General features: G+C 35.2%; 1 protein-coding gene across 2 annotated transcripts in view; it reads right to left on the bottom strand.

The window, feature by feature from the left end:
• Positions 1-8,052: 8,052 nt before the first annotated feature.
• NUCB2 (nucleobindin 2) overlaps positions 8,053-23,667 on the bottom strand; it is a 36,646-nt gene continuing 21,031 nt past the window's right edge. For both annotated transcript variants that reach the window (XM_039236713.1, XM_039236712.1), the window contains exons 5-14: positions 21,552-21,678; positions 17,324-17,427; positions 16,093-16,278; positions 15,814-15,904; positions 15,163-15,221; positions 14,975-15,067; positions 13,848-13,937; positions 9,375-9,545; positions 8,574-8,652; positions 8,053-8,194 (exon numbers count right to left, since the gene is read on the bottom strand). In XM_039236713.1, coding sequence (XP_039092644.1) covers positions 8,578-8,652; positions 9,375-9,545; positions 13,848-13,937; positions 14,975-15,067; positions 15,163-15,221; positions 15,814-15,904; positions 16,093-16,278; positions 17,324-17,427; positions 21,552-21,678 — 996 coding nt within the window. In that variant the 3' untranslated portion in view covers positions 8,053-8,194; positions 8,574-8,577. The remainder of the gene's footprint in view (positions 8,195-8,573; positions 8,653-9,374; positions 9,546-13,847; positions 13,938-14,974; positions 15,068-15,162; positions 15,222-15,813; positions 15,905-16,092; positions 16,279-17,323; positions 17,428-21,551; positions 21,679-23,667) is intronic.

Here is a 23,667-nt window from a genome sequence, read left to right as displayed (position 1 = left end):
CTAACAGCTTCAAGGAAAGAATCACCTTCACTGAAAAGGGGCTCCTTCCTCCACCTCTGCTACAGTACTTGAACCTCCAGGGCTCTTCCATTCTTAGTCCCTGAAACTGGATAGAGACGTGCCAACATAACTATCTGGAAGTCACCAGAGCCCTCACAAAAGAATGAAACAGTCACTGGACGTTAACTGGCTTCAAATTGTCCTTAAAATACCTAGCCTCTATTATATTTACATAAATCTTTCACAAATTAATCCTGTCTTAGTAAAGTCACCTCAACATCTTAATTAGTAATACAAGAGACTCCCTTGGAGAAAAGATGAATAATTTGGACTTGTGAGGGAAGGGCAGAATTCCTTTCAAAAGACCTGATAATAACCCCCAAAAGCCAGAGGCAGTGAAACTCTAAGACAGCTGACAGTGGTGCTAATAACATTCTACATCCTCAGAGCTTTCTCCAGTGACTCAGGAAGAACATTAGAAACACAACAGTGGGAAAGTCAATACAAAAGTGGAAAAGGGGAGAGTTCATAGAGAGAAAAGAACTTAACTAAACCTCAGATCATCCGGGCTAAAATAATGAATACAAAAAACTATGCTACTTCTCTTTTAGTCAGAGATTGCCAAATTCATGTCCTGGTCTTTCTATTATAATTAATACTTTTTTTCCTTTATTAACAACTGTAAGACAGAAAATGTTGCTGGATGCACAAAATATTTTTTAAACTATTATTGTTTAAGGTGAAGGTGAAAAAAAGCTGAAGAATTGGACAAGGGACATTCATCAGATTCTGAATGCTATGCATTTGCTCATAAGCTGGCTCACTTTGTGGAAGAGGAGTCAGAAGCTCTATAAATAAGTTAGAAATTTTCTTCAGGGTTAGAATTACTCTCCACAGTGCTCAGAAACCCCTCTATGAGTGACTGCCTGCTTGCCTAACGAGCTCTTTCTGCAAATGTGGCTTTCTTTTTCCTAGTATCAATCCTGAATCTCAATGAAACATGCTATATATGTCAAAGAGAGTGAAAATACATACACATCAAAGGAAACGAGAAACATATACAGGGTTAGAACTGAGAGTTAATCAGAAAAAAAGTAAGCTACAAATTGTAAGATACATTGCTCAGTGCTATAGAACAAGATGATAGGAATTTTAAATTGTTGTGTTTGACAAAGATGCTTCAGTACTACCACAAAGCTGTTTAAACGTTACAAGGCATGGCAAATGTTTTAAAAAGAAAATATCTGTAAGACATCACTATACTAATAAGGATATATTTACAAGGTAGCAATACCAAGAACAGAAAAGGTAAAATTCAAAAGTAAAGCAAACTCAAATTACTTTAACATTTGAAGGGTAATAGTGAAGAGTAAGCTAGGTAACACAGCATAGTACGAAACAAATACCAAATGGCACAGGCTGTCCATGGGTTTCATGCTCCACACACAGGGAATCTAAAATGAGGATAGCCATTTAGTTAAGTGAAACATACTCTTATTATCACTAGAAATCTACATTTAGCATGGACTAAAATTGAACAAAAATAACATTTTAATACAATGATTCATGGGAGAAGGCAAAGAAAACTAAATGGAACCTTATTTTTTTCTCTCTCACTTGTAAGTCACTCAGACAAGTCACAACTTTAAAATCATGTGGGAATAGGGGCACCTGGGTGGCTCTGTTGGTTAGGCGGCCTACTTTGGCTCAGGTCATGATCACACAATTCACATCAGGCTCTGTGCTGATAGTGCCAAGCCTGCTTGGGATGCTCCCTCCCTCTTTCTCTCTGCCCTTTCTTTCCTCTCTCTCTCTCTCTCTCAAAATCAATAAATAAACTTTTTTAAAAAGATCATGCGGGAATAAACCTGTTTTTAAATGCCATGGTGCAGCAAAAATTATAAGAATTGTAAAATAAAATACTTTAACACTTTAATTACAAGATATATATTCATAATCCTGGGAGTCTTGGAAAATATGTTCACTACTAAGGATAAAACAAAAAGAGGTAAGGAAATTGGCACAGCAAAAGCCAACTCTATTGCTTGTAATAGATAATAAACAACACAAAACTTGTTTACAGGCATGCACAGCTTCAAAGTTAACCGGAAGGTTGAGCATATAAGGAAAAAGACACTGTCAAGGGCTGGCTAACAACCAACCTCGTACATGGCATTCATGAAGAATATACTAGTGTCAGGGCACCTGGGTGGCTCAGTCAGTTGGCCATCTGACTCGGTTTTGGCTCCGGACATGATCTCATGGTTCATGGGTTGTAGCCCCATATTGGGATTCTCTCTCTTTCCCTCTCTCTCTGTTCCTCCCCCTCTTGTGCTGTCTCTCTCTTTCTCAAAATAAATAAACTTTAAAAAATTCTTTTTAAAGAACATACTAATGTCAATCAAAATGTAAATTAAAAGCTGTGCAGAGAAAATTCTAGACATCTGTGAACATGAAATGTAGGGGTTTTTCTACATAGGCAATATGTCGAAAGAATCTAAATTCCTAAAATTAAATCAAAGGTTTTATTGGTTTTGTTTTGCTTTGCTGTTTTTCCTCAATAAACAGGTTGGTGGTGCTAGTAACCATAAGTCCAAATTTTTCAATTTGATGTCTTTAACGCTGCTGCTGCTTCTTCTGGCTCAGTTCTTGGACTGTCTAAGAAATGGGTACTAATCCACAGCTAACTACTCATGTAAAAAATAAATTAAAACATGAGTAAGGAAAGACTGGAATCCTGCAATGATATTGTATAAAAAAAATTGTTTTAAAGCAAGGAAAAGGCCTCAATTTCCCTCAAATCTCACAACTTGAAAGCAAGTTGTCATTATAGTCTTTCATTCTATCACCCACTAGAAACAAAAAAGTACACTTTGCATTTTACTCAATATATCTTAGTCTCTTGGTTCAAAAAAAAGAAATTGAAGTTGAGGCAGTTAAGGGTGACAGTGGACTTCTTTAGCAAGCTCTGCAAGGAATAAAAATTTTGCATGAAAACGATGAAGTTCATCACCTAACTCTGCTTCTTTTTCAACTTCTTCATTATACTGTACAGCTATAAAACAAAGATTAAATGTTAGGCACTAACCAAAATTAGGCTCGTCAAAATTTCTTCCTAAAGAAAATAGATTTCTCACCTCCTGTTTTATTAACAAGGCTGTCTTAAAAATCATATTCTTGGGGTGCCTGGGTGCCTCAGTCAGTTGAGCATCCTAGGCTCAGGTCAAGATCTCACAGTTCACAGTGCATGGGTTCGAGCCTGCATCAAACTCTCTGCGGTCAGAGCAGAGCCCCCTTCAGATCCTCTGTCTCCCCTCTCTCTGCCCCTCCCCCACTTGCACTCATGCTCTCAAAAATAAATGAACCTTAAAAAAAAATCACATTCTCACAAAACATCAAAATTTTCCTTATATTTTTCCTCATGTGAAAAACAGATGTGCATTTAGGCTGTGGTGATACAAATCTGTTCATTTAGCATAGAAAATAATGCTGTTGTAAACACATTTTGGTTAAAAAATGTAGAGCCATATCTCAAAGAACTTTTTTGGCATTACTTCTAAATTAGAGTTTCTTTTAGCGAGAGTCTAGCATTCTAGAGGATTATCATCTTTTAAAATCTAATTTTCATTATATATACCAAAGTATACTATAAAATTATATGCTCCATGAAAATTCATATGTGAAACAAAAACCCAAATTACTAATACATACCACTAAGTCAGTTAAACCAAAGACTACTTAATGCCTAAAAAGTATTAACAAGAATGGTATAAACACAGGACCAATACTTCTAACAGAGTTGCAAAGAATACTATTAGAAACTCTTTAAGAAACAACATTCCCTGTTGACAATAAACTATTTTTAAAACTAAATAAACATAAAAAAAGAAACAATATTTACTCATAAAGGCCTAGTACTTATAAAAAGTGGAATTCCTTAAGTTCATAAATAATCTTGAGCTAATAATCCTTTTTAAAATATAAATTATAATAATTTGCTGGAAACTGTGAGGTAGGTCTACAATGGTATCCACCCTTTATTACTCATGCTAAAAAATCATTTTAAGAAACTTCTCTAAATTCTCATCCAGTTATTTTTTTAAAAATTTTTTAATGTTTTTATTTATTTTTGAGAGAGAGAGAGAGAGAGAGAGAAAGAAAGTGCAAGTGGGGGAGGGGCAGAGAGAGAGGGAGATACAGAATCTGAAGCAAGCTCCAGGCTTTGTGCTGTCAGCATAGAGCCTGACATGGGGCTCGAACTCACAAGCCATAAGGTCATAACCTGAGCTGAAGTCAGACGCATAGTTGACTAAGCCACCCAAGCACCCCTTATTATTATTATTTTTTAAGTTGGCTTCATGTTCAACACAGGGCCTGAACTCACGACCCTGAGATTAAGAACCAAGCTCAGATCAAGTCGGACGTTTAACCGACAAAGCCACCCAGGTGACTCTCTCCCCAATTATTTTTTTATTTGGACATAATTGACATATAACATTGTGCAAATGTAAGGTGTACAACATATTACTTTGATAGACTTATACAGTCATGATTGCCCTATATCCATATTTATCATATTATATAATCACAGTACAATACTGTTGTTTCTAATTACTTCCTGATTGATCCCCAGCCCATATCTTAAACATGCTTAGCCTAAGTGAATACCTGTCTTATCAGTTTCTCGTCACAGAGTCATCAACAAAAAAATATGCCAGATCATTTTTTAATGTTTCCTACAATTTAAACAATAGAGACAGGAATCCTGCTCCACCTCTAAAGAAACACAGCACTATTCTATTGAGTGACTTTTATGTGTTTCTTAAATCTGTGTGTAAGCAGAACTTTCCTGGATTGCTATATTTAATTTTGGGATCCGTGATTTAAGAAAAGAAAAAATCTGAGGTATCTTTGGAATACACAATGATTATTTAATTTTTTTTTTAATATTTTTATTTATTTCTAGGCGAGAGAGAGAGACAGCGTGAGCAGGGGAGGGTCAGAGAGAGAGGGAGTCACAGACTGAAACAGGCTCCAGGCTCTGAGCTGGCAGTCAGCACAGAGCCCGACGCGGGGCTCGAACCCACAAACCGCAAGATCATGACCTAAGCGAAAGTCGGACGCTCAACCGACTAAGCCACCCAGGCGCCCCCACAATGATTATTTAAAAATGTTGTAAAATGAGGACTAAAAGTTCTAAAGTATTAATGTTAAGAGAGAGAATGTAAAATCATGAGGTGGATTATTTCACTCAACAGCTTTAAACACGCCTTCTTGTACTACAGAGGTAGTAAAGTTAAACACTATGATTTCCCAACCTCCCTTGCAGCCAGGGTTCCAGATATGACTGGTCCAGGCAGTCAGATGCACTCACTTGAGACTTTTGCCCAGAACCAAGTTACGTGGGGGAGAGGCATCACATGAGTACCCACTTTTGCCAACGCAAAGCACAGCAGAGGTGGTGTAGTTCTGGAGCTGGCAACTGTTCAGTTTCCTTGATCCAGCAGGAGGCTTCCTGGTCTGGTAGGTGGTTTCTTGATTGTTCCAAAAGTAGCAGCGTCTTTGGGAGCCCACTCTTTCGATGTCGCTCCTATGAAGTTCAGCCTAGGTTCTGTTTCGTCAGCCTTCCCAAAGAGTCTGTGAGCTATATGCACCTCTTAAACAATCCCATTGTGTTCCATAGCTAATGAAGGTTCCATTATCTACAACCAGGAATCTTGACCTACGTAGAATTTGGGAGCTAGAAGTAAGGTATAGCTAGTAAAAGGATCTTATATATGGAGTTAGCTTATATGCGGAGGTAGGGCTTTGGGCAGTGAGACCTCATTCCCCTAAGGTTAAGGTGTTGGAGGAAATGGTGATAGAACTTCAGAATGCTAGCATGTGTGGGCCGCTTTAGCCTCTTTCAGCGAAGTCCTATAAGAGATGTGATTCAGGCTAAGGTTAACAAGACTGCACAGATGGAAAGGAATATAGCTTTGCCAAGGAATTGCTCTCTACAGAATAAACTGACAAAGTTCCAAATCTGGAGGCCTGAAGAGCTTAAAAAGTCAGCTACGACCACACTCCAAACTGAAACAGTTAACAGTAAAGGTTCTGAGGAAGCTGCTAAAGCTTCTTCAACTTTTCATGAACCTTCCCTTAAGAATTTTCTGCCAAGTAATGGGAGCAATCCTAAGGAAAAGAATCAGACTAAGACTGTTGATATCCCATCCAAGCCTATAGTTTAAAATGGTCTCAAGTAGGTACCATTCATTTAAGACTCAAGAGAAGAGAGAGAACACAGAAGCCAGCAAGATCTTTGTGGTTACTCATGGTAATAATTTAAAAAGATGGACCAGAAACTTCCCACATTTTTAGGGAACTTTGTTGCCAAAAAATAAAACAAAACAAAAACAAACACAAACCCTAAACCTGGCTTACAACAGCCTGTAACTACCTAGAACAATCCCCAAACCCCTAAACCCACCATAACAGAAAGTGAAATACTAAAGCTGTCCATCTCCAAGACAGACATATATGTGAATTCTCCAGAAAGGTGAATCAGGGGTTGCCTGATGGGAAAACCAACGAATATATTTATGGACAGAGCAGAGAGACCTTGTTATTTTTGCCAAGCAGTACTTTTTAAGTGTTATGGATCAGAGGCTGCTGTTTCCCATTTTCCCCTCTTCTAAAAGGTTGATTTTATTGCAGTTATCCTATACCTATTCCACCATTATGCATTTGATTCTCAGGAGGCAGACACCTTGCTTTTTAGTTTGTAGATGGCTAGAACATTAGGCGCCATATCCTAACCTGATAGAGGCAAACTATACAGGATGATGGTCATTGAGCTATATGCAAAAATGGACTGGATTTGGGGTATTTCCTTTTTGGGCAGGGGAAGTGAGTGTTTTCTGTGTTTCAGAAGAGTGTGCACAGATATTTAGGCAGCCAATAAAGCTGTCTGGGTTAAAACCAAAAGTTGCCTACCAAACATGACCTCTTTCCTTCTTCTTTAGTTAAAGATCCTAACTTTTAGCTGATCCAATTGCCACATGTATTTCTCAGCTTCCCTAGCAGCTATTTGGCCAATAAGATACAAGTTTCAATGCTGTGTGTTCCTCCAGAAAAACTACCTCCAGGAGGCTGATTCAACTGGGGCAAGTTTCTTTTCCGCCTCTTCCCCACTGCCTCCAAAAACAATCCTGGACAGTGAGAATGAGGTAACTTGAGGATAAAAACCATGCAATGAGGGTAGCAGAGCAGAGAGGTAGGAACCTGGACACCACTCACCTCTGGATTTCTTTTCTATAAGAGGGAGAAACTTGTATTTAAACTAAAACACTGTTATCTTTGGTTTTTCTGTTACATGTAGCAGAACCTGATCTTAAGTGATAGAATTGAAAGCAAAAATAAAAACAAACAAATAAGGGGGACAAAAACATAAGAGTCTCTTAAATATGGAGAACAAACAGAGGGTTACTGGAGGCGTTGTGAGAGGGGGGATGGGCTAAATAGGTAAGGGATTGATTGAGGAATCTACTACTGAAATCATTGTTGCATTACATGCTAACTAACTTGGATGTAAATTTTTAAAAAATAATAAATTAAATAAAAATTTTAAAAAAAGAAAAAAGAAACAAACAAATAAAATGACCTGAAGTGGTAGCAAAAGGTTTCAATAGAAGAATTTCTAGCACTTAAATGTGCTGAAAAGAGGAAGAAGTTAACAGGAAACACTGGGAGGAAACTATGATCTTCTTAGGAGAAAAATTATTACCATCAAAGAGACTTATTGAGACAAGGGATGATAAGCACCCAAAAGGACTAACTTTATGAGTAAGTGACAGCAATATAAATTTACTTTAAAAGCACTACAGAGCTTTCTCACTTAAACAGTTCATTGCATCATGGCATAATTATGGCCATTTACTTAAATCATTAAAGGAGAGCAAATTAAAAAGAAGAGAGGTATGAAAGTGAGAGCAGATACTGAGCCTGTATTCCTCCTACTTCTGGTAGACTCCGACCTTTAAGTACCTGTGTTCTAAAAAAAAGGTGTTCTCATTTAAAACGTATCTTCCTTTATTTCATATATGCTTTAAAATATTTATTGAGCAGAGGAAAAAGGAAGGGTGGTAAAAAGATGACTCAGATGTTGATTGAACAGTTTTCTTCAAAGTTCTGGTGGACTTCGGACTTTAAATGTCTGTTCAAAAAAAAAATATCTTGTATATATACATAATCTCAGTATAAGTACATATATGTAAAAATAAATATAAAGCATATTAAAAATACTTAGCCAATCAGATTACAATTAAAAAACATGTTCTCTGACAATATCAATAACTGATTAGAAAGAATTGTAATAAGTTGAAATAAATCATTTCACCATAAATATAGCTATCAAATTCTTTAGTTTTTGAAATATACTCATGCATAAAAATTTTAGAAGCCTTGTCAGTTTTCTGTAGTACAAGTTGCACTATTTCCACAAATATATAGAAACTAGCATGGATATTAATGATTTGAAATTACATTTGTAATAAATTTTTTATATCCTTAAACGAAGAAATAAAGTTACATACGTGGCTAGAACTTTGATTCTCCACCAGGCCCTGATGGAGGAATTTCTTGTAATTTTTTTTGTTCCATCTGCTGTACAACCTAGTAAATGGAAAAAGAATGTCTTAAAAGTAGGTATTATTTGATTTTCTCGTGACTTTTGATAAATCACAACGAACTAATTGAAAATTGTTTTCTAAAATGAGATATTCAAACTCTTAAGATTTAGATTAATTGGAGCACCTGGGTGGCTCAGTCAATTAAGCATCTGACTCTTGATTTCGGCTCAGGTCATGATCTCATGGTTTGTGAGATCGAGCCCCATGTATAGCTCTGTGCAGACAGTGCAGAGCCTGCTTGGGATTCTCTCTGCTCTCTGTCTCTCTGCTCCTCCTCTGTTTATGTATGCTCTCTCTTTCTCAAAATAAATAAATAAACTTAAAAAATTAAAATTTAGATTCATATTCAACAAAGTCGTTTTAAAAATACAAAAATTTGGGGTGCGTGGGTGGCTCAGTCAGTTAAGGATCTGACTCTTGGTTTCAGCACAGGTCATGATCCCATGAGATCATGGGTTTGAGACTCACAGTGGGGTCTGTCTGGCATAGTGGAGCCTGCTTGGGATTCTCTTTCTTCCTGTCTCTGCTCTTCCCCAATTACATTGTCTGTCTCTCTCAAAATAAACATAAGTAAACTTTAAAAAATACTAAAATTTAAAATACTATAGCTAATAGTACATTGAAATATTATATTACAAAAGCACATGCTTTTAACAAAGCACCTAAAATTCTTTCTAATGCCACAATCATTTTACAAAATACCACCTGATGATATTCTAGCTTCTGAGCCTCAAGTTGGTCATGCTGACGTTGTAGCTCTTCCTTTTGTTTCTGAAGCTCATCTGCCTTTTTCTTAAGTTCGTTTTCTTGTAAAGAGATAAGATTTTCATATTCTTTCAGTTCTTCCTCTGTGAAGAATTGTTGTTGATCCAATGTCTAAAAGAAAAAAAAAATAAGGAGAAAATAATCTTAAATACACCACAAGATCTGATTCAGCTTTAAAATTCTATGATTAGCAAAGTACAAAAGAGTATGTATAGTATTATATCTTTTTGGTAAGAAAGGAGAGATAAGAAAAAGTATATATATTTATATACTTATTTGAGCAGAAAGGAAAAACCCAAAACTAATGAAATTGGTTACCCACAAAACAAGGAAGAGAACTGGGTAGAAAGGACAGAGCAAATGTGGGAAAAGAAATCATACTTCTATGAATACACCTTTTTTATACAGATTTGATTTTTAGAAACATGTCAGTGTTTCACACACTCAAAAAAAGAGAATAAAATCCACAAGGACAGGAAAACTCCCCAAGTTTACTATAAATAGAAGAAAATAAATAATACTTTTATTTTAAGTGAATAAAACACAATGGGGAACAGGGAAAAAACTGACTCAAGAAACTTTTAATCACAGTATTCTGACTACATGCTCAGGTTAAAAACAACAACAAAAATCTAAACAATCAATTCTTGTTTTGCAGAGTTTAGCAATTATGAAATACTTTGTACATCCTAGGATTGAGGAAATAAGTGGAATAATATTGTGAAAAAGAAGAGCCAGATTTCAAATGAAATATAGAAAGAAAAAGAGGTAGAATGTTGTACTGAAATTGGAGGCATTGGACTGAAATTTAAGGAGGTATCATTAAACTCCTTAAATTTTAATATATATGGATAGCTAAATATATGAAGATGAATATGGATGTATCTGTGTGTGTGTATAATATGTACATATACACAAACACATAATACAAATATAAATATATAAATATAAACACACACATACATACACATTGTTTTTTAAATTCCCCAACTCTGTTATCTGACAAACCCTAGAAGCAATGATACTCCAGTAGCAAGGAACATATCCAGTGCCCAGATCCTGGTCTGTGATATCAATGTCCACTGAAAAGAACCAGTGCTCCTCATAAAAATGGCTGACTCTAGAGGTGGGATGAGAAAGAACAAGATGAGCCTTGAACATCTTATTGTGCTAAAAAGTAAGGAAGTCCTCAAAGAATGATAGGTAACATGCCAAGAGGACACAAAAGCCACTAGCCAAATCTGGGGCAATTTGGTCATCAAAATAAATAAGGAGAGTAAGGATTCAAGCTTATTGAATAAAATAAGAAGCCATGAGCCTCCCTCAAATAAACAGAGATGGGGGAAGAGATAGCTTTTCCTTACTGTAGAAGGCCAACTAATAAAATGTACAAGGAATGATGATTAGAAAATCACCATTTGTCAACAATCATAATAACAACTGTTTCTGGCTAGAATCATCAATGGATACTAAAACTGGTAAATAATTAATCTCACAGTACACCCTCAGAAATTTCTTTTTTTAAAAAAAAACATAGCACTTTCATTTTTTACTGGTGATAATGTAAATTGGTACAATTCTTTCAAGAAGTACTTTTACAAAATATATCAACCGTCTTAAAAGATTCCCTTGGACTTGGTAATGCTACATTGAGAATCCATTCTATAAAATAACCCTAACCACATAAAAAGCTACATATAAAAATGTATTTATAGCAGTACCGTCTTTTAAAAATAAACAGTAAAAATGGAAACCAATTTGACAATAAACTATTTGTAAAATAAATAAATAAATAAAAAATAAACAGTAAAAGAATGGATGTCTAGCCCTGAGAAAACATTTAAGCACCTCAATAACTATTAAAATAATGCTTACAATTAGTATTTGGAAATGCTTTTGATATGATGTTGAGTGAATTTTTTTTTTCTAATTCTGACTTCTGATTCTGGCAGTATGGAGAGTTAGACAAAATACTTTTTAAATTACAAAATAGAAAATAGTAGGGAAAACTAGTAGACACCATCTTAAACAAATAATCAAAACTGACACTGCCAGTTATGAGAATAATTAGCAGCATATGCTGAGTGATATGATGCACTTGGCATCACTTTGGTGGTATTCCTACTGAAAGTAGGAATCCTAAGCAAAGAGCAAACTGACTCAAATGGAGGGATATTCTATAAAATAACTGGTCTATACTCTTAAGAAATATCAATGCCATGAGATACAAAGACTCAGGAACTGTTCCAGATTGAAGGAGACTGGGAAGACATTACAACTAAATTCAATGTATGATCCTGGGTATTTTTTTGCTACAAAGGACAATATTAGGAAAATTGACAAAAATCTCAACAAAGTCTAGAGACCAGAGAAAAGTATTATGTGTGTAGCATTGGTAATCTTAATATGATTATGCAAGATAAATCCTTGTTTGCAAAAAATACAGTCTACTATTAAGGTTAAAGCAGCATCATGTGCACCTTACTCTCAAGAAAATTATGTATGTTATATATAAATACACACACATGCGCACAGATTAAAAATAGAGAAAGAGAGAAAAAGAGAGAGAATAATTGTAGTAAAATGGGAAATCTAGGGCAAGGGTTTTTAGGAATTCCTTGTCTATTCCTGCAACTTTTTTGTAAATCTAAAATTATGTCCAAATGAAAAAAATATGCAATTATCTATCGATGGAGTTCACCAGAAGCAATAAAGGAAATGCATATTCAAATAATTCTAGCATTCTTCTCTTCTTCACCAAACTCCAGAAATATTACAAATGTAGAAAAAAATCTTATGACAAAAAAAGCTGATTTCCTTAATCTCAAACTAAGATGATAAACTGTCATCCTGGGACAGTCCTTGGCTTAGCACCAAAACCTTCTATATCCCAGGAAACATTCCAGGGTAAACCAGAAAGAAAAGCTGGTCACCCTATCTGGAGCTATTTTCTGGACAATCAAAAATCTAATTGAAATGGTGATCTTTTATATTTTCTATGGAAAATGACAATGTTTTTCTTCAGTCTCTTCTGGTTGCTACCTCTCAACTATTCTTTAAAAAATGTGTATGCACAGTAAACCATGGAATAAACTGGGGCACTTTTCTTGAGCAATTTGACAAGGCATAGTTAGAAACTAAAAATGCTCATAAACCTTGAGAATAGTTTTATTCTTAGGACTCAGCCCCAGGCAAATCATCATAGGTGCCTGAAAATGTCTGAACACGTAGAGTCAGCATAGTGTTAACTACTACAATTAAAAAAAAAAAAAAAAAAAGAAACTGACCCAAATGGCTAAATCTGTTTGAGTGGTTGTATAAATTATGCTACAACCACACAACTGAATGCTAAGGAGTAAATTTTTTTTTTTAATTTTAAGGTTTATTTATTTAGTTTGAAAGAGACAGAGAGAAAGTACGTGTGCACAAGCAGGGGTGGGGCAGAGTGAGAGAGAGAGAGAGAGAGAGAGAGAGAGAGAGAGAGAATCCCAAGCAGGCCCCACACTGTCAGTGTGGAGACTGACACATGGCTCAATTCCATGAACCATGTGATCATGACCTGAGCTGAAACCAAAAGGCAAATGCTTAACCCACTGAGGCACCCCAGTGCCCAGCTAAGGAGTCATTTTTAAACTATGTTTTTTAAGGAATGGCATCATGAAATATTTTTAACTTTAAAAAAACAGAATTTCCCAAACATACAAGCCATTTATACAGTCTGAAACCGTTTTTAAAATATAGAGACAGGAGTTTATGTGTGCACGTAATTTAAAAATAAGACAGTACACTATATACTGTGTTCTATGTGTGCATACATTATATATACAAACTATTTTCAAACTGGTATAACACAATGTATAAATTGTCTACCTTGGAATAATTCTACCATTCTGATTTATTCCTTAAATGTATCTATATTTCGGGGCGCCTGAGTGGCTCAGTCAGTTAAGCATTCAACTTCAGCTCAGGTCATGATCTCATGGTTCATGGGTTCAAGCCCCGCTTCGGGCTCTGTGCTGACAGCTCAGAGCCTGGAACCTGCTTTGGATTCTGTGTCTCCCTCTCTCTCTGCGCCCCCCTCCCCCTATTTACACTCTGCCTCTCTCTCTCAGAAAATAAATAAAATTTTAAAAATGTTTTAAAATAAATGTATCTATATTTCTAATTTTCACACTTAGAAAAAGTGTAATTTTAAAAAGACTTCTAATTATACAACACTTGATTATAAATAAAAGGTCAATTGCCACAAGCTTTCCAAAAAATCAAGTTCATTATTTTATAGTGACATTTTACATGAAAAGCCAAGATAGCAAGGCTCCACATGCAAACATAATGGGGGATAAAAGTTAAAAATGAGAATAAACTGATGTAGAATTTCTTGAACCATACATCCCATTTCAAGTAGGTTATTACCTCCCAGCTATCTGGCTCCAAGAATTCCTTTTTTTCTGTAGCTTTCAAAAACTCTTCTAGAGTCACTAGTCGGTCTTTGTTTGCATCAACCTGATTAAAAAAAAAATGCTTATGTAAATAATATAGCTCTTTTTCATATTACTAGAAATTGCCTTCGAACAGACGCTACTACATAAACATACAGCAATTAAGGCTAGTCTAACATCCACAGAAATGGTGGAGGGAAGAAAACTAGAACCCTCAACATTATATTAGAATCAAAAAAGATACTGTTATTTTCTGTATAATTCAGATTTCAGTGAGATATCTATACCCCTGATTACCCTCAAAGATCACCATCCTTAAGTTTGCTGATCTAACTGGTTAGGCTATTACTGTCTTCCTCCCTTACCACGTCATGTATAATCCAAAGAAAAATAACCTTTCCAGAGAGAGGACTGTTTTAGCCAAGAGTAAAGAAGTTTACATTAAAATACTCTCAATATTTTTCTTAAAAACAATGATCTAAACCAAAATTAAAGTTGATAATCTCTCCCAATGCTCTTCAATGGCTTTTACAACCTACAGCAAATTAAGTTACAAAAGTGAACCTCGTAATGACCAAAGAAATTCATTTAGCACTTGGGATGCCAGCAGTTAACAGAAATCCCAATTCATCACCAATAGGTCAAATATCAGGTGAAAATCACTAACTCAAAATAGTGGGCTTTAGTTACCCTGCCTATGATGTCTATGATCAAAGTTCTCAGTTTAATAATGTGAACGAGAAGTAAATATCTGTTATGATAAACCATCAGGGTATTGGGTTTTTTGGATTTTTCTTAATAAAAATGCAGCCTTTTAAAATAGCAAATATTGGACTATGTTATTTTTTTACGTCTACAAGATATGCAATGGCATCTTAATCTTTTAAATAAAAATCTTTTAAATTTTAAAATATTTTTAAAGTAGTTAGAAAATAATTTTATCTACACTAAAGGGAATTTACTGAATATTCTGGATCAAAAATGCAAAATCCAACTAAATATTTATTCTGTATATTTATTTCCCACTTTGTGGTAAGATTTATTGCAAGAACTTGAATAATCCATCAAAGTAACATATAATCTTAAAAATTTAAAGCGTACCTCATTCATTACATGTTCCCTCATTCTAAGCCGTTCTTCCTCCATTTCTACCATATCATCTTCTTCATTTTTGGGGTCGTATACTTTCTCCAACTAAAAAGAAAAGTTTAAAACCAACATAAAAGAAAGGAAGATAATAAAAGGAAAAAAGAGAGCAAAAACACTGAACACTTACTGAACTCATTTACCTCTTTGGTAAACAGGGCTTCTAATTCTTGTTCATCTAGGAAGCCATCATTATTGACATCTGAAGTTTAAAAGTCACAAACACAAAAATTGATTTTAATGCCTTCGAAAATAAATAATTAAAATGCAACTCTTTACAACTGGCTTGCTGAAGTTGTACTGACATGAAGCATCCATGTGCTACAGAAAAATGTTTCCTCCTCTTCATGAAGCCTCAGATCAGTCCAACTGACAACAATTTACTACTTATTCATAACTCATAATAGCTTTTAGAAAAATATATCCTAACCAGTTTTTTCAAAAATATAAAGTGAAACAATATGATATAGGAGTAAAGTACATCTTAATGTCACAGCATAAAGCATGTTGGATATAACCTAGCCAGTCACAGAAATACCTTCAGTTTACAGAGGACTTTGCCATAAGTGGTAATGACTCAGCAGTAAAAGCAAGTAAAAGACACAGCTACTAACCTAAAATATTTCATGCTTCAGATCAGCAATAAAGACCATGATAGTATCCAAGAGAAAAACTCTAAACATTTATTGTCATTAGGACTCAATAACAGACCTTGGCAAAAATGAGTTAAGAAAAGCAACTATAATTTTTAAAACAGCAGATATAAATATTAATATTTGTATCAAATCTGTTACCATGTAATTTGAAAAATGTCTTGGGGTCAAAGTCATTAGGATCCAATCCATCAGTCTCTTCCCATACCTCTTTTAGTTGATCTTTGCTTCCCTGTGAATCAATTTTTGAAAAATGCTCAAAACAAAATATAATCTATGTATATAGACTGAAAATAAAATACAAATTCGAGAAGCTTTGCAGAATTAAGAATCTAAGGTACTAATAACTTATGATAAAATTTTACTGATACGAAAGAAGTATCTTCATCTAATTATGGTTTATAAAGTCATAATCCTTACTGGATGATTAACTTTAGGATGATTTTCATGCTTTTTCTTCATTTCTTCAAATTTAGATTCTTCTTCTTTTCTCTTTTCTTCATTCAGTGTTTTTAAATATTCTCTCCTTTCATGTTCCTTCATCATTTCATATTTTTTAAATTCTTCATGCCGAGTCTTATCATAATGTTCCAGATCACTTGTGGCCTATAATATTTAAATTAAATTACAAGAAGTGTTTGAAAATATAAATAAAGCCGTTCTTGCATACAGCATACTCTCTAACAGAAGATTGTGTAGAAGGGCCAGAAATCACTGGACTCTTAAATTCTATCATTTTAATTTAGTCATTATCATTACCAGGATGTAAGCACTCAAAGAAACTCATAGTTCAAAGCAAGCTTCAACTTTAGAAAGCTCCTCATAAGCAAGTAATATATATATTGATTTTAAAAAGAAGGACGGGACTATATCAAATATGTACAGTATAGAAAACTAAAAGTTTCTAACCTCTTAACTAAACTAATACCCAGGCTACAACAATCTGGTGTGATAACTCCATACAGTACAACATGAGAGGTCTATAAACTCTTACCTAAAATCCCAGAGCCCAGATGTGTTTCAGAATTTTCTAGATTTTAGAAAGAGAATTATGACATATATGCCATATTGTAGAATATCTTTGCAGAGTCTATAATCAAAAAGATTAATACTTCCTCAGCAAAGTCTCTGAATATTCAATGAAGTAGGCTAAATAAAAACTATAAATAGCCTTACTATAATTCAAGCCAGGTTTCAACTTTTTTTTTTAGTTTTTTTAATGTTTTTTTAAATTTATTTCTAGAAGAGAGAGAGAGACAGCGTGAGCAGGGAAGGGTCAGAGAGAGGGAGTGACAGACTCTGAAACAGGCTCCAGGCTCTGAGCTGTCAGTCAGCACAGAGCCCGACGTGGGGCTCAAACCCACGAACTGTGAGATCATGACCTAAGCGAAAGTTGGACACTTAACCAACTAAGCCACCCAGGCGCCCCGCCAGGTTTCAACTTTTATAGTGCTTTGGATTTTGGAACTGTGAGCAAGGGGTTTCAGATTGTTATGTCCATATTATTTTCTGTAGTAATAGGGGTTAAGCTATCTATCTCCCTTTAAAGATACTCTAGAGAGTATCTAAGAGTTCTATTACCACTTCATTAAATTTATCAAATTACAAACCTTAAAAGCACAACAAAGACACTTTTTGGAATTATTCTCACCGCTTTGATTAGCATATCTAAATCAGTAGATTCAAACTTGTCAGGATTCAGGTGGTTTAGGTGATCAAATTGTTTTAGAAGAGCATGATGGTCTATGCCCGTATCTGAATGAAAATGGAAAATAATAAAGTAATAAAAGCTAGAAACATTAATATAAATGATACATAAGAATAAACATTCATATTTATTCCTATAGAATATTATAAGATTATTCAAAATTTTAGATTAAGTGTTGATATTTTCTTTTAGAATATTGTACATATTGTTATTCTAAGCAAAGGTAATGTCCTTGAATCTAGGATGGAATACAATGTAATATGTACACTTTATTATTATTTTTAGAAAGGCTAGTTGACTATCAGTATAATTATAGTAAAAACTTTCTTACTGTTGGAAAACTACCAAATTTGCTACTTTTAATTAGATAAGCTTAATATACTGTCCTCATCAAAGATCTAAGTAGAATATCTTTTTTAAAAAGTTTATTATGGGGGGGAGGGGCAGAGAGCGAGGGAGAGAGAATTCCAAGCAGGCCCTGCACTGTCAGTGTGGAGCCCAATGTGGGACTTGAACACATGAACCATGAGATCATGACCTGAGCCAAAACCAAGAAACAGGCTTAACTGAGGGAGCCACCCAGGAACCCCTAAGTAGAATTTCTAGAAAGAATTGTTCTAAAATTTTTATGAAGGAATTTTTTGTATGCTGCGCCAGTGAATCCTTTATGAAACAATAAAAATCTAATTCAGGCAAATTCATTCGGATTAGGACTTATTTTTAAAGAAATATCACTTGTTTTTCTTTGTGAATAATTTTTTTTAAAACCAGCTACCGTTTATTGCAGTTGCATGGGTTAAGTGAGTCTGGACTATTTCAGTTGGATAATAGAATTGAGCAAAATAGGCACATGTGCTGATTTGTTAAAAGTCTGGGTTCTCACTGAGAAAAAAGGAATGTACAAATATGGAATCATGGAATATAAGGAATAAATCTGGATATAGATGGGACTTAGCACTATCTGTGTAAATTTATTTCTTTTTTTTTTTTTTTTTAAATGTTTTATTTATTTCTAGGAGAGAGAGAGACAGCGTGAGCAGGGGAGGGTCAGAGAGAGAGGGAGTCACAGNGTTTACTTTTTAGCTTTTCCATCATTTCTGAATTTACCAAGTGTCATATGAAATTGCATGGGAAAACTGCCCTTTGACAATGTATCTAGTGATGGAACGTCTTGAAATTTTAAAGTAAACGGTTTCTTTTTTTTTTTAATGTTTTATTTATTTCTAGGAGAGAGAGAGACAGCGTGAGCAGGGGAGGGTCAGAGAGAGAGGGAGTCACAGACTGAAACAGGCTCCAGGCTCTGAGCCGGCAGTCAGCACAGAGCCCGACGCGGGGCTCGAACCCACAAACCGCGAGATCACGACCTAAGTGAAAGTCGGACGCTTAACCGACTAAGCCACCCAGGCTCCCCTGTGTAAATTTATTTCTAAACTATGAATATGTTTATATATATATGCATATGTGTTTTACAGGCATATGCATGTGTATGTGTATACATTTATATATACAAAAATGTGTGTGCATGTATATGTCGATGTATATAGACATGCATATATTTCCTACCTCTGTCCGATGAAAATGCCAAGAAGAAAATATATTCCAGAAGCAATAAGCACACCTAGTGCCAGTCTTTGGTCTGCAATATCATTTGCCACTAAAAAGAACCAGGAATCCTCAGAGAAATGGCTCATTCCAGGGCCGGGGCAGGATAGGTACTAGATGAGCCTGGAACATTTTGTTATACTAGAAAGTAAGAAACTGCTAAATTTAGTTCAGTTAAGCTTTCACTGAATTCTTACTATGGCAGTGTACACATCTTACTTAATGAAGAAAAGATTTGTTATAAGACCCAGGCCTAAAGGATATGACCAGACAGTGAAATACATGAAAAGATGCTTAACCTCACTCAAAATAGGAAAAATACATATTAAAACTGCACTATTATACCATCTAACAGAATGGTAAAACTGCCTTTAAAAATTTTTTTTTTACTTTTATTTTGAGAGTGAGAGAGCATGAGCAGGGGAGAGGCAGAGAGAGAGGGAGAGAGAGAATCCCAAGCAGGCCCTGCACTGTCATTGCAGAGCCCAATGTGCGGCTCCATGTGGGGTTCCAGCTCATGAACTGTGAGATCATGACCTGAGCTGTAACCAGGAGCTGGACACTTTGCCAACTGAGCCACCTAGGCACCCCAGAATGGTAAAATTCTTAAAGTTAGAAGATACATACTATTAGCAAGGATGTGAGAAATTATTGCTGGTAAGAGTATGTATTGATACAATCTCTGTGGAGGTAGCAATATCTATCAAAATTACAAACACATATACATGTATACAATTTCTCTATGGGGAATTTTTCCTACAGATAATTTTACATGGATAGATAGTGATATATGTACAAGGATGTTTGCTAGAAATAACCCAAATGCCCATCACCAGAGGCCTAGTTAAATAAATTATGGCATATCCATACAATGGAAATCTACGCAGCTGTAAAAAAAATTTTTTTAATGAAGATGGTGTCTATGTACTAATACAGAAAGATCTCCAAAATATGTCATTAAACAAAACATACAAGGCACAAAATGCATATTACATGCTATCTTTTGCATTAAAAATAAGGCCTTTATTTTTATTTGCTTATATAAACAGGGAAGATCATGTTTAGGGCAGGGGGAGCTGATAGAGTACAAAAATATCAGAGCACTTTTGCTGTATGTTTATACTTACACTTTCTGGTTTTAATGCATGTGAATGTGTTACCTACTTTAAAAAGTACACCAAAAAAAAGGACCCTTTAAGCCTTTCTTAAAATTATTAGAGATTTTAATTCATAAATTCTGAATCAATGAGAAAATATTTATAAGTTTTCTAAGCATCAGTTTTCTTTATGTAATGAAATTCAGCCCGTTTGGAGTTAGGAAAATACTGCCAAGATTGAGGGGATGGAGGTTGTCTAAGAAGAAAGTAATCTCAAAACACCTTAGGTCTAGCTTCAAGGATGGAATTACCTTCTATCTCTGACCACTTTAAGTTCAATTTACCTCTCATTGATATCCTTAATCCCAGGATAATGAGTATTTGGTACTTGTTTTCTACATCTATTCACTGGCAGAGAGTTTAATGCTCTTCACAAGCATTTCTCCGATATGATCCATTGACCAGAAGTCATATATGGATTAAAATGCATATTACTCATCCCCAGAATCAGAATATCTAGAGGTAGGATCCAGTAATCTATATTTTTTAAAAGATTTTTTTAAAGGTTTTATTTATTTTTGAGAGAGTGCAAGCAGGGGAGGGACTGAGAGAGAGGGATAGAGGATCTGAAGCAGGCTCTGTGCTGACAACAGAGCCCAGTGTGAGACTTGAACTCATGAACTGCAAGATCATGACCTGAGCCAAAGTCGGACGCTCAATCAACTGAGCCACCCAAGTGCTCCCAGTAATTTGCATTTTTAACTAGCTCTCCCGGTGATGTCTATGCAATCTAAAGTTTAAGAACTACTATTCATCATGAGTAAATGTTCAGATGTTTATTAATGCCTGTGAGCCACCCAGATAACCAACCTATGGAGGCACAAAGACATAAGAGCCAGGTTGAAGGGCCTTCCCACTTGTCAAATCTGGCCTCTTGATTTTGTTTCATAATTAGAAAGGCCATTCCAAGAAAAAGAAATTTACCTATGTTGCCATCTAGTACTTCTATGGCATTATTTTCTACACTGAAGTCTTTGATTTATTTGTACTTATTCTGATATATATGAGATAGAGATCTAATTGTACCTTTTCCCAAATGGCTTTCCAATTGTAGGAACAGTATTCTCTTTAAAAAATCTATCTTTATCCAACTAATAATGAGATACTACTTTCCTTTTTAATGTTTATTTATTTTTGAGAAAGAGAGTGTGAGCAGGGGAGGGGCAGAGAGAGGGAGAGAGAGGATCTGAAGCAAGCTCTGGGCTGAGAGCAGGAAGTCTGATGCAGGGCTTGAACTCACAAACCATGAGATCATGACCTGAGCCAAAGTTCGATGCTCAACCAACTGAGCCATCCAGGTGCTCTAAGATACCAGTTTTAATCAAACATTAAATTTTGACTAGAAAAACATGGTATGTGCTGATCTCCACAACCAACTACTGAAACTTCCCTACTTGTTCCTTAGCACTTACCTTGAAGGGAATCCAATTTTGCTTTAATTAGCATGCGTAACCTTGCCACTTCTTGCCTTTTCAGCTCATCAAGTTTTGTCCTCACATGGTGACTTACTAAATCCAGTTCTTTGCTTAGCCTCCCACTCTGTTAACAAAATTAACAAATTAGCTTCATTTATTACATTCTATTTTTAGACCAGACACAATATGTTAAAATTAGGGTTATGATAAAGTAGTGATAAATACTTCTGACTCATTTAGATAAAATTGATATTACAATAAGAACTTCTTTCAGAAGACACTCAGTTTGCAACTCTAAAATCAAGGTATCAAAAATAAATAAATAAATAAATAAATAAATAAAATCAAGGTATCTAGGGGTGCCTAGGTGGCTCAGTCAGTTAAGCGTCCAACTTTGGCTCAGTCATGATTTCATGGTTCGTGGGTTCGAGCCCTGTGTCAGGCTCTGTGCTGACGGCTGGCTCAGAGTCTGGAGCCTGCTTCAGATTCTGTCTCTCCCTCTCTCTCTGACCCTCCCCTGCTCACGCTGTCTCTCTCTCTCTCAGAAATAAATAAAACATTAAAAAAATAATGAAATAAAATAAAATAAAGATATCTAAAAACCACACATTATGAGAAAAGCCCAAATGTGCAGCAACTGATGAATGGGAAAAGATGTGGAATACTATACAAAAATAAATTCAAGATGGATGAAAAGACCTAAATGTGAGCCAGAAAACCATGGAAATCCTACAGAAGAACAGCAGCAACCTCTCTGACATAGGCTGTAGCAACTTCTTACTAGATACTCTGGAGGCAAGGGAAACAAAAGCAAAAATGAACTATTGGGACTTCATCAAGATAAAAAGCTTCTGCACAGCAAAGGAAACAATCAACAAAACTAAAAGGCAGCCTATGGAATGGAAGAAGATATTTGCAAATGAAATATCTGATAAAGAGTTAATATCCAAAATACATAAAGAATTTATCAAAAGAACAAATAATCCAGTTAAGAAATGGGCAGAAGACATGAACAGACATTTTTCCAAAGACATCTAGATGTCTAACAGACACATGAAAAGATGCTCAACAGTACTCATCTGCAGGGAAATGCAAATCAAAATCACAATGAAATATCACCTCATACCTGTCAGAATGGCTAAAATTAACAACACAGGAAACAACAGATGTTGGTGAAGATATGGATGGAGAAAGGGGACCCTCTTACAATGTTTGTGGGAATGCAAACTGATGCAGGCACTCTGGAAAACAGTATGAAAGTTCCTCAAAAAGTTAAAAATAGAACCCCATAATGCAGCAATTGCACTACTAGGTATTTCTCCAAAGGATACAAAAATGCTGACTGAAAGGGGCACATGTAACCTGAGGTTTATAGCAGCATTATCAACAATAGCCAAATTATGGAAATAACCCAAGTGTCCATCAACTGATGAATGGATAAAGAAGGTGTGGTTTATATTTACAATGGAATAGTACTCGGCCATCAGAAAGAAAACTTGCCATTTGCAATGGTGTGGGTAGAGCTAGAGAATATTATGCTAAGTGAAATAAATCAGTCAGAGAAAGACAAATACCTTATGACTTCACTCATATGTGGAACTTAAGAAACAAAACAGATGAACATAAGGGGAAAAAAGAGAGGCAAATCAGGAAACAGACTCTTAACCACAGAGAACAAACTGAGGGTTGCTGGAGGGCAGGGAAGTAGGGGGATGGGTTAAATACGTGACGGGGATTAAGGAGGGCACTTGTGGTGAGCACTGGATGTTATAAGTGATGAATCACAAAATTCTACACCTGAACCTAACATTGCACTGTATGTTAACTAACTGGAATTTAAATAAAAATTTGGAGAATGAAAGAAAAGACAAAAATAAAAACCATATAATTTAAAGCATAATTAAAGCAAAAAGGAGAAACTCAAAAAGTGACTTGGAATGTAAAATGGTATAGCCACTTTAAAAAACAACTTGGCAGTTCCTCAAAAAGTTAAACACGAATTACCATACGATCCAGCAATTCCATTCGTAGGTATATATCTAAAGAATTGAAACATATGCTCACATAAAAACTTGCACCTGAATGTTCATAGTATCATTATTCATACCAGCAT

Source organism: Hyaena hyaena, unplaced genomic scaffold, assembly GCF_003009895.1.
Source record: "Hyaena hyaena isolate Hyena2069 unplaced genomic scaffold, ASM300989v1 scaffold_116, whole genome shotgun sequence".
In the NCBI taxonomy this organism is placed as follows: domain Eukaryota; kingdom Metazoa; phylum Chordata; class Mammalia; order Carnivora; family Hyaenidae; genus Hyaena; species Hyaena hyaena.
This window is presented reverse-complemented; position numbering and strand designations above follow the sequence as displayed.